Here is a 12,685-nt window from a genome sequence, read left to right on the forward strand (position 1 = left end):
CATCTTACATGTTTTGAGGGGTATCCCCTCTTCATCAGAGGGTTTGGCTTTGATGAAGAGTGGGCGCCCCTCAAACCGCAAAGCTGAATGCATCTAGGAGATCCTGCTGAACAAATCTAGAGAATTTTGAGGGGTATTTCCTCTTCATTAGAGGGTTTGTGTTTGATGAGAGGGAATACCCCTCGAAACACGATTTTTTGATGAGCTTTGTGAATCATAGTCGTTTGTGAGTATATATCTAATATGTTTTTATTAATAAACGGTTTATTAGGGTAAAACACAAGGCTGGTGCATCCTCTCTTTCTTGCTTTTTTAGTACTATTTCCAGCATCCCCTGGCTACCTGTATGAGAGAGGCCTTAGGCTGGGTTGACAGTAGCGGCAAGACTTGCTACAGGATTTGATTTGATTTAAGCCACCCCCTCACTGCCTGTTTCAATCCTAAAAATGCTGACCCACCGCACTCCAACAATCATTAGAGGTATTATAGTTTTTCAAAGCAACTGGCAAAATATTTTTTATCCCTGCAATTCAGACTTATATATATATATATATATATATATATATATACACACTGCTCAAAAAAATTAAAGGTACAACTTTTAAGCAGAGTATAGCATCAAATCAATTAAACTCCTGGGATACTGATCTGGTCAGTTAAGTAGCAGAGGGGGTTGCTAATCAGTTTCAGCTGCTTTAGTGTTAATGAAATTAACAAAAGTTGCACTAGATGGGCAAGAATGAGACGACCCCCAAAACAGGAATGGTTTTACAGGTCATTGGCATTTTTTTCCACTACTGATCTTTTCTGACTGTTTTTCCCTAGTTTTGCATTTTGCTAGGGTCAGTGTCACTACTGGTAGCATAAGGCGATACCTGGATCCTACAGAGGTTGCATAGGCAGTCCAACTCCTCCAGGATGGCACATCAATATGTGCCATTGCCAGAGGGTTTGCTGTGTCTCCCAGCACAGTCTCAAGAGCATGGAGGAGATTCCAGGAGACAGGCAGTTACTCTAGGAGAGCTGGACAGGGCCATATACGGTCCTTAACCCATCAGCAGGACCGGTATCTGCACCTTTGTGCAAGGAGGAACAGGATGAGCACTGCCAGAGCCCTACAAAATGACCTCCAGCAGGCCACTGGTGTGAATGTCTCTGACCAAACAATCAGAAACAGACTTCATGAGGGTGGCTTGAGGGCCCAACGTCCTCTAGTGGGCCCTGTGCTCACTGCCCGGCACCATAGAGCTCAATTGGCATTTACCATTGAACACCAGAATCGGCAGGTCCACCACTGGCACCCTGTGCTTTTCACAAGTGAGAGCAGGTTCACCCTGAGCACATTTGACAGACATGAAAGGATCTGGAGAAGGCGTGGAGATCATTATGCTTCCTGTAACATCATTCAGCATGACCGTTTTGGTGGTGGGTCAGTGATGGTCTGGGAAGGCATATCCATGGAGGGACACACAATCCTCTACAGGTTAGACAAAGGCACCCTGAATGCCATTAGGTATTGGGATGAAATCCTTGGACCCATCGTCAGACCCTACACTGGTGCAGTGGGTCCTGGGTTCCTGCTGGTGTACGGTAATGCCCGTCCTCATGTGGCGAGAGTATGCAGGCAGTTCACCTCTGGGATATCATGTTTTGGTCCATCCGACGACACCAGGTTGCACCTCGGATGCCCTGGTCCAGATCCGGGAGGAAATACCCCAAGACACCATCCGTCGTCTGATTAGGAGCATGCCCTGCCAACGTCAGGCATGCATAAAAGAGACATCCACACTTTTCGTCTGATGCAAGCTACATGGAAGAACAGCTGGCCTACAAAACACTGTATCCTTTTCTATACTGTTCAAATGACAATAATGTATATACATGACCTACAAATAACTGCTTTCCTTACTTCGGGAAAAGTGGAGTTACACTTTAAGAAAACTATGGATCCCTGCAGTGTGTTCCAGAAGTTGCACTGTACGTTCAGCTCAGCCGAGTGTAGCAGAATGGGAATGATTGGCTCAGCCCAAGCTCTTATTGCAGTAGCTTCCAAACTACATTACTGGGAAGGGGGCCAAGTTTAAAGGGACACACTTGTCAGCGCAGAGTGCTTGTGGGGAAACAAACATTTTGCTGAGATGAAGCATATGTTTATTTTTCTTGTCATATTTTCCCTGTTTAATAATATAGTCTTGTTTTTTGCCTACTACTCTACCATTATAAATGGAGCAGAAGAACGTTTTACTGAAATAAAGCATAGACAGCTGCAGGACCCACAGTAACCAATCAGAATCCACTTCAATAAAATAATTGGTTGGAATGGATCTCTGCCCATTGCATTTCCTCACTTGTTTTGAGTCAGTTTTCTGTTTTATTTTGTTTTACAATTTTAAACTGAGGTATTTTATAAGACACATATCCATTTAAAAATTATGTTATGTTAAGAAAAAAAAAAAAAATTATATATATTTAAATATAACATTATCTATATAAAAAAAATTAAATAACATATTAACTATTAAAAGTAATAAAAATAATAATATTATATAAATTATAATAATATTTACCTAAATAATATGAAGTATTGAACATTTTATATCCACACAATTTCAAGCTTCTCTTTACCTTATATACTATATATATACGTATGTATACTATACAAATGTATATCAAATATAACATTTTTCTTTATAACAAATTATATTTTAAATAGCATATTATAATAGCAATAGTTTATTAAATTAAAAATAGTAATAATAATAATATAATAGTATATACATATTCAGCTGAGCTGCTGAGCTCTGTACACAACCCCTACAACATGAGGTAGAGAAACTTGAAAATGTGTTAATGCAAAATGTTATCTTTCAATACTTCATATTTGGTATCTAACTATAAAAAAATAGAAACCAATCAGCTTCCAGATATTTTTGTCAAAGCTTAATAGAACAAGCTGAAGTTAGAAGCTGACCGGCTACACCAGATTTTGCACTCTCCAGTTTTAGTAGATGAACCTCACAGTGTACTGTTCTCTAGCTGCACAGTCAGTTTTGGGTTGCTAACAAAAGTCATGAGATTTGTGGCACAGCAAATAAGACCTCATATGTCTACAGCAACTTGCTCTTTTAGTATGGCCCTGGCAGAACGCATCCCTAATTCAACCAGTCACAGTCATTATAGTTGTGCTACACATTGCAGAGAGACAATAGGAGGGACTCCACATAAAACTGATTTTCTCCTTTTGCTTGGAGTAGTGCAGCACCTAAACCTCTTTTAATCTTCTTAATATTTAACGCCATGACAAGCAGATCTCCATGTACAACCAGCATCTCAGCCCGGATACCACTGCTGTTGATGTAGATGCATTATGCCTCTACTGCTGCAACAAATCCACTAGAGGGCGCTGGACATAAAAACGTATTTGTCCTCCAGTATTTCTATGGAAATCAGTCGGTGACACTTGGACATCCTGGTCAGTAGCCAAGACCTAGCATAAGATCTCAGCTCCACCCCAAACAGGTGGATATTGGATGGAAAAAGTGGAGTGAAAGCAGCCTTACCCTAGGTTCACACATAACCGTTTTCCGCAGTGTTTTGCAGAAACGCAGTACAGTCCATTTAACATGATTTCCTATGAGACAGGATCACATCTCCGCGTTTTCATCTGGTGCATTTTTTGGAAAGGGCCAGGGACTTTTTTGAATGCAAAAAGTTGAGTTTCTGGTTCTATAGACTTCAATGGAAACACTGCAGAAAAGCATGTAGTGCGTTTTTGTGGTTTTGCTGCATTTTTGATGCGTTTTAAATCTGCCTAGCAACAAGAAAAAAGCAAAACGCATCAAAAACGTGGCAAAAACGTAAGTGCAAAACGCAACACAAAACGCACTGCAGAAAGAGGTCAAACGCAAACTGAAGATGTGTGAACCTAGCCTGCCACCTCTGCAGTTTGCGTTTGATCCATTTCTCCAGTGCTTTTTGCAGTGTGTTTTTACACATGCATTGCTGCTGCATTTTGAGGTTGTTTTTTCAACTTGTTGTTCGGAGGAATAAAACGCAAAATGCATCAAAAACGAAAGTGCAAAAAAAACACAAAACGCAATTCAAAACGCACTGCAGAAACGGATCAAATGCAAACTACAGAGGTATGAACCTAGCCTGCCACCTCTGCAGTTTGCGCTTGATCAATTTCTGCAGTGCTTTTTGCAGTGTGTTTTTACACATGCGTTTTTGACGTGTTTTTGAATAAAATAAAATGAAAAATGCATCAAAAACGTGTCAAAACAAATAAAAAAAACGCACTACATGCTTTTCTGCAGCGTTTCCATTGAAGTCTATAGATCCAGAAACGCAACTTTTTGCATTAAAAAAAGTCCCTGACCAGGAGCGGACTGACAACTCATGGGGCCCCGGGCAATAGGGGATCATGGGGCCCCTGTGTCCTTGCCCAAACTCAAAAAAGCCTATGAAAAAGGTACCAGGGGCATCTCATGGGGCCCCCTACTGACCCCCGGCCCTTAGGCAGTGCCCGAGTTTCCAAATGGTCAGTCCGCCCCTGTCCCTTTCCAAAAAACGCACCGGGTGACAACGTGGCGATGTGAATGTGTCCCATAGGAAATCATGGTAAATGGACTGCTGTGCGTTTCTGCAAAACGCAACGGAAAACGCCTAGGTGTGAACCTAGACTTAGGGTTTACATACATATTAACTTTCACGCACCTCCCCCCCCCCAAACACTGGAATATCAGTTTGGGGTGGATTTACCCTTTAATAGGCATGTCTGAATACAGCAGGGCTCTTTTGTTACCTTGCGTCACCACCTTGCCGAATACGGGCAGCGTGTCCAGCGTGGAGCAGTTCCACCGCCGATTCCTGAACTGATACTGACATTCCTCAATGGCCAACTGAGCCCCTCGCCTGACGGAGTCCATGACTTCCAGATTCCTCTTACACATCTGCACCTGGCGCTGAATTAATCCCTTCAGCTTCTCACAAGTCTCCTCTTCTGAAATGCTGCCCACCGACGACAGTTTTGCAAGGTACCTGCAACGTAAACACAGTAAACGGATCACTTGCGGAACGGCAATTAAAATGAAGCTGTCACAACAGGCGAACGAAGCTGGATGGCAATAGCGGAGAGCAGCGCCGTGTGACCATGAAGTCATTTTCACGTTTTAGGCTTACACCGCTGTCGATTAATAATCGGCAGTGGAAAATCTGTGGGGTTTTTTTTTTTATGTTTTCTCATTTACTGACTTTTCCAAAGAGCTGCATGGAGTCAGAATTCTCACCCAGCCATGAACATGGCGAACACTGCAGTTAAAGTGGATATCTCTGTATTTAGCAAATCTGCATGAATACATTCCTGACATGTCACAATATATGGCAACCCTATCATCTTTTGAAAAAAGCACCACTATTTATTATCAAGGCTGGATTCACAATGTTGCAGTGCGTCAACGCACAAATAATTTGATTGGGCAGTAAAAGGTGCATGTCTCTTTTTATAATGCAGCGCACCACAACAGACTGTAATGTGTTACCTTGCGGTTTGGTGCTTTCTTGGCAATAGGGGGGGGGGGGGGGGGGGTGCAGGGGCGGACTGACAACTCATGGGGCCCCTGGGCAATAGGGGATCATGGGGCCCCTGTGTCCTTGCCCAAACAAAAAAAAGCCTATGAAAAAGGTACCAGGGGCATCTCATGGGGCCCCCTACTGACTCCGGGCCCTCAGGCAGTGCCCGAGTGCTCATATGGTCAGTCCACCCCTGGGAAGAAGGCACTGATGGGGACAGTTAATGCAAGGGAGCACTCTAAGGGAGTAAAATAATGTAAGGGGCACTCTGACGGGGACATTTGATGTAAGAAGGCACTGATGGGGACAGTTAATCTAACGGGGCACTCTGTGGGGGGGGGGGGGGGGGCAATAGATGTAGGGAGGACTCTGATGAGGACAAGTGATGTAAAGCACTATGATGGGGGTAAGTAATATAAGAGAGGATCCTTATAAAAACCCTGATGTAAGGGGGAACTCTGATGAGGATTCCTGATGTAAGGAGGGGCTCTGATAGGAACACCAGGGGGCACAGGTTCAGTTTAATCACCTTAATCTAATGATAGCCTGATACATACTAGCATTCCCTGTTCATTCAGGGGCGGACTGACAACTCATGGGGCCCCCGGGCAATAGGGGATCATGGGGCCCCTGTGTCCTTGCCCAAACTAAAAAAAGCCTATGAAAAAGGTACCAGGGGCATCTCATGGGGCCACCTACTGACCCCGGACCCTCGGGCAGTGCCCGAGTTTCCAGATGGTCAGTCCGCCCTTGGGGGGTGATTAATATGTTATTAAACCCAGGACCCTGCATTCACTATATCTGGTCTCCCACAACATGGAAGTATAACAGGGTGGATTTGATTTAAATCAAGTTGATTTAAGTCACAATTTAAATCATGATTTAAATCACTAATGAAAAGGCTCTATTTAAATCATCATTTTTAAAGAGCAACTGTCATCTCTGTCCCGCAGCGGCTCCTCCTCTGACCTGATGTTGAATCACCGACAGTCCCATTCACTTTAAGGGGACGGCTGGTGATGCGGCAGTCACACAACAAGGTGAGGGATGTGGCGGCAGCAGGTGAGTGGATGCCTGCTAACAGGCGCTGCCATGATGGATCTAAAATGACAGGTGCTCTTTAAATGTAAGGAATCCAACTCATTCTTGCTGGTAGTTAGAATCTTTAATATTTACAAACCAAATAAAGGTTTCCTTTCCAGAATAACACGCTGTCAGGTTAGTAAAACAGAGATATTCGAACCGATTTTAGATCAATAGGTTAATCACACATAGCTGGAGGACGACTCCAATTCTTTTCTTTCATGTCTTTTTCTCATGGTTACTGTGAAATTGTGTGAATGCATCAATGCAGTGCATGTTATCAGCAGAGCTTGGATTTATTGAATGAGTTTACCAAAAAATGTAAATATTGCAGAATATACAGCCTCGTGCTACATAACTACGCTCCGTTTCATGCTGAATAAACTAAATTATGAATTTATTTTAAATAGAAACTAGCTTTAGATAGATTGTTACTCCAAAAGCATTTTATTAAAATACATTTGATAAAAATAAAAAAAATCCAATTTAAATAAAACAAATCTGATTTTTTAAAAGAATTCATCGATTTTTATCCACCCTGAAGTGCAATAATTTTAGTAAATATAAACAGCTAAATACTTTTAGATTGTAAGCTCCAAGGAGCAGGGCCCACCTATCCCTCTTGTATTGAACTGTATTGTTGCTGCATTGTCTCCCATTATATTGTAAAGCGCTGAGCAAACTGTTGGCGTTATATTAATCCTGTATAATAATAATAATAATAAATACCTTTTCTCATCAGCAGTATATAGCAGTCTTGTGACTTTTATCAGTGTCCAGCCGTGCACTGGTTAATCTTGTAGGAGGAGTTTGCATTCTCCTCTGGCTGTCCTATGAGGCTGCCTAACCCCTAACCCTCTGTCTGGACAGTGCTGATTGGCCCTGTGCTGATCACATGCACCCTCCCCCCCCCCCAAAAAAAAAAAACCTTTCTAGCATAGGAAAACGCATAGGTGTGAACCTAGACTCGGGGACAATGCTGCTTTGGATAAAATATTCATTTATTCTGGCTACTGGATTTAAATTCAGAGGCTTAAAAACAGAACTAAAAAACGCCTCTAAGGCTTCATTCACACATGAGCCCAGGGGGTGGTAAAACCAGGATATCCACATGACCTCCAGAGGATTTACCCCCTCCTTCCTGACCAGGCCATTTTTTGCATTACGGCACTGTGTCATTTTAACTGACAATTGCGCGGTCATGCAACGCTGCACCCATATGAAATTTACATCCTTTTTTTCTTACGAATAGAGCTTTCTTTCAGTGGTATTTGATCGCTTGTGAGTTTTTGATTTTCTCTATAAAAAAAAAAAAAGGCCGACAATTTTGACAAGAAAACAATATTTTTGACTTTTTGCTATTAAACATGTCCAGTAAAGAAATTTAAAAAAAATCTAATTTTGTCATACAGTCATGGCCGAAATTGTTGGCACCCTTGATATTTCTCCAGGAAATCATGTATTTCTCACGAAACGTATTGCATTAACACATGTTTTGCTATACACATGTTTATTCCCTTTGTGTGTATTGGGACAAAACAAAAAAAGGGAGGAAAGAAAGCAAATTCGACATAATGTCACACAAACCTCCAAAAATGGGCTGGACAAAAGTATTGGCACCCTTTCACAACTGCGGATAAATAAGAATGTTACAAGCATGTGATGCTCCTGTAAACTCACCTGGGGCAAGTAACAGGTGTGGGCAATATAGAAATCACACCTGAAAGCAGATAAAAAGGAGAGACGTTCACTTAACCTTTGCATTGTGTGTCTGTCTGTGCCACACTAAGCATGGACAACAGAAAGAGGAGACGAGAACTGTCTGAGGACCTGAGAACCAAAATTGTGGCAAAATATCAACAATCTCAAGGTTACAAGTCCATCTCCAGAGAACTAGATTTGCCTTTGTCCACAGTGCGCAACATTATCAAGAAGTTTGCAACCCATGGCACTGTAGCTAATCTCCCTGGTCGTGGACGGATGAGGAAAATTGATGAAAGATTGCAACGCAGAATAGTCCGGATGGTGGATAAGCAGCCCCAAACATGTTCCAAAGACATTCAAGCTGTCCTGCAGGCTCAGGGAGCATCAGTGTCAGCGCGAACTATCCGTCGACATTTAAATGAAATGAAACGCTATGGCAGGAGACCCAGGAGGACCCCACTGCTGACACAGAGACATAAAAAAGCAAGACTACAGTTTGCCAAAATGTACTTGAGTAAGCCAAAAGCCTTCTGGGAAAACGTCTTGTGGACAGATGAGACCAAGATAGAGCTTTTCGGTAAAGCACATCATTCTACTGTTTACCGAAAACGGAATGAGGCCTACAAAGAACAAAACACAGTACCTACGGTAAAATATGGTGGAGGTTCAATGATGTTTTGGGGTTGTTTTGCTGCCTCTGGCACTGGGTGCCTTGACTGTGTGCAAGGCATCATGAAATCTGAGGATTACCAAAGGATTTTGGGTCGCACTGTAGGGCCCAGTGTCAGAAAGCTGGGTTTGCGTCCAAGATCCTGGGTCTTCCAGCAGGACAATGACCCCAAACATACGTCAAAAAGCACTCAGAAATAGATGGCAAAGAAGCGCTGGAGAGTTCTGAAGTGGCCAGCAATGAGCCCAGATCTAAATCCCATTGAACACCTGTGGAGAGATCTTAAAATTGCTGTTGGGAAAAGGTGTCCTTCCAATAAGAGAGACCTGGAGCTGTTTGCAAAGGAAGAGTGGTCCAAAATTCCGGGTGAGAGGTGTCAGAAGCTTATTGATGGTTATAGGAAGCGACTGATTTCAGTTATGTTTTCCAAAGGGTGTGCAACCAAATATTAAGTTAAGGGTGCCAATACTTTTGTCCAGCCCATTTTTGGGGTTTTGTGTGACATTATGTCATATTTGCTTTTCTGCCTCTGTTTTATATTTGTTCCAATACATACAAAGGGAATAAACATGTGTATAGCAAAACATGTGTTAATGCAATACCTTTTTTGTGTGAAATACTTGATTTTCAGGAAAAATATCAAGGGTGCCAACAATTTCGGCCATGACTGTAAATGTAGGCCAAAATGTATTCTGCTATATGTCTTTGCTTAAAAAAAATCCCAGTACGTGTAAATTAATTGGTTTACGTGAAAGTTATAGCGTCTACAAACGGCGGCATATATACTGAGATTTTTTCTTTTTAATCTTTACTTTTACTAGTAATGGCTGTGATCAGCGATTTATAGCAGGACTGCGGAGGGCATTCTGACACTGGGGGGAATTGACATCCCCAGTGACACCAATGCAGTAATCGGTGCTAATAAAAAGCACTGACACTGTACTAATGGCACTGGGCAGGAAGGGGTTAACATCTGGGGCAATCAAAGGGTTAACTGTATGCTGTGCTTTCCACTGTAAGCACACTGCTTTGTATGGCTTTGCTATGCAGAGCCATGAAAAGCAGTGTGCAGGAGCTGACAGGGGAGAGATCTGTGTTGTTTACATACAGTTCTCTCCCTCCGTCGGTAATGCTCTGCGATCACTGGGTGCTGGCAATTAATCACTGGTCGGGACCAGGATTGACAGCCGAGGCTGCGAATAGCGGCGCAGGAAGGGCACGCGTGGCTCGCGCCCCCTACCCGAAAATGCAAAATCACATGTATATATGTGATTTTGCACACCCCTGCCACGCTGTAGCAGTATATCTGCTATAGGGTAGCGGGAAAGCGGATATATAATTATGGGTTTAGGAGGAGGAAAGGTGTGTAAGAGATAGCAAAATGTCCAGAGTGCATGAGGCCCTACTGGCACCAACACGCATGAGGCCCTACTGGCACCAACATGCATGAGGCCCTACTGGCACCAACATGCATAAGGCCCTACTGGCACCAACAAGCAGGAGGCCCTACTGGCACCAACACGCATGAGGCCCTACTGGCACCAACACGCATGAGGCCCTACTGGCACCAACACGCAGGAGGCCCTACTGGCACCAACAAGCAGGAGGCCCTACTGGCACCAACACGCATGAGGCCCTACTGGCACCAACACGCATGAGGCCCTACTGGCACCAACACGCATGAGGCCCTACTGGCACCAACACGCATGAGGCCCTACTGGCACCAACACGCATGAGGCCCTACTGGCACCAACACGCATGAGGCCCTACTGGCACCAACATGTATCTAGCAAGGGCAGCGTGTTCGTGTTCGGTGCACACACACAAAACCACGCTTTTTCTGCACATTTGGTGTCAATGAGCCCTAAAAGTGGTTTTGTTTTTTCTCCCCACGTGCCTGAGGTCTAAAGCTGCAGTGGTGTTGACTTTAAAGACAAATGAATCCGTTGTCACAGAGCGAATCTGATCGATCATACCTGGCGGAGCTGCTAAATGACCTCAGCGTGCCGTCTTTTGATTTGTCAGATTTTATAGAAGGCCATAAACAGAACCTAAGCACAGGATGTAAAGTGTTTACCACAAGTTTTTTTTTTTTTTTGAGGTTCTTAACTGTTGAACGTTACCGGTTCCACGGCTGTGGTATCAGATGTGCAGAGAGCTGGCAGCCATCTTAGTTAGGCCTGCGTTGACAGACTGTTTCATCGTGTTCTCCTCTCTCTAACGGAGCTGGTGGACGTGTTGGCAGCAGATGAGTAAATGACTTGTAACTGCCGGTTCAGGCTGTTTAAAGCGATTTGCTTGCCTCAGTACAGAGCGCGGACTGTGCTCCGGGTGTGCGAACTTAAAGTGGAACTACACTGTGTGTATCAACCAAATGGAACCAAAAAAGCTGCTTAATTCATGTTTACCCTCCCGAAGATTTACCCCCATCCTGCCCAGGCCAATTTTCAGCTTTCACCGCTGCCGCATTTTGAATGACAATTGTGCAGTCATGCAACACTGTACCCATATGAGATTTGTATAATTTTTTCACATAAATAGAGCTTTCTTTTGGTGGTATTTAATCACCACTGGTTTTTTTTGCACTATAAACAAAAAAAAGCAAACATTTTGAGAAAACTTTTTTTCTTTGTTTCTATTATAAAATTTTGCAAACAGGTAATTTTTCTCATTTAGTGATGTGCATTGATGAAGATGCACTGAAGAGGCAGCACTGATGGACACTGATAAACTGCACTGATGAGGCAGCACTGATGAGGCTGCACTGGTGGGCACTGAAGAGGAAGCACTGACGAGGCTGCACTTATATGCGGCACTGATAGGCAGTAATGATGGGCATTGATAGGCGTCACTGATGGGCACTAATAGACAGCACTGAGGGGTAGTGACTGGCAGCACTGATAGACGCTCAGCACAGACTGGCAGCACTGCTGGGCACTGGATGGGCAGCACTGATGGGTACTGATGGGCAGCACTGATGGGCAGCACTGATGGGTACTTTTGGGGTTGCACTCATAATTAGAGCACTGATAACCAGTGCCCTGCTTATCAGAGTAGATATCTCCTTTGACAGTTGCAGGTTATTGGCAGTACTTTCCTCACGCTGTGCTCACACTTGTGAGACTTCACAATTGTGCGATTTCTAGTGCGGATTTATGTTGCGACTTTGATAGGATGTGACTTGGATGCACCCTATGGTTAAGAAGTGGGCAGCCACAAGTGTCCCTAACAACCAGTGAACAGCAGGTTGTAAAAGAGAGGGTGGCCGACGCGTCCCTAACAACGGCCCTAACAACAGATGACTCATCAGCTGTCAACAAGATTCTCACTGACAGTTGAATGTAAACAAAAGAATTCCGGCATTACAAAATGTAAAACAAACTCCGTGGGGATCCCCCCATAATCCATATCAGGCACTCCAGGTCAGGTACAGATTTTAAGGGGAACCTCCCACCTAATTTTTTTTTTAATAAAATGGCGTTGGATCCCCCACAGAATCCATACCAGACCCTTAACCAAGCAGGTCAGGAAAGGGGGGGTACAAGCAAATGCCCCCCTTCCTCCTGAACCATACCAGGCCACATTCCATGTGGAGGGCAGGGGCGCTTTGGGTGAGATGCAGGGGGTGACTTATCAGAAGCCCCCAAATTCCACCCC

General features: G+C 43.7%; 1 protein-coding gene across 1 annotated transcript in view; it reads right to left on the reverse strand.

Annotated features, from left to right (window-relative positions):
* WNT4 (Wnt family member 4) overlaps positions 1–12,685 on the reverse strand; it is a 101,075-nt gene that overhangs the window by 35,520 nt on the left and 52,870 nt on the right. Inside the window, exon 2 of the mRNA XM_089660047.1 lies at positions 4,805–5,040. Coding sequence (XP_089516173.1) covers positions 4,805–5,040 — 236 coding nt within the window. The remainder of the gene's footprint in view (positions 1–4,804; positions 5,041–12,685) is intronic.

Source organism: Staurois parvus, unplaced genomic scaffold (assembly GCF_062004578.1).
Source record: "Staurois parvus isolate SC_StPar_1 unplaced genomic scaffold, SC_StPar_1.0 ptg001200l, whole genome shotgun sequence".
Taxonomy (NCBI): Eukaryota; Metazoa; Chordata; class Amphibia; order Anura; family Ranidae; genus Staurois; species Staurois parvus.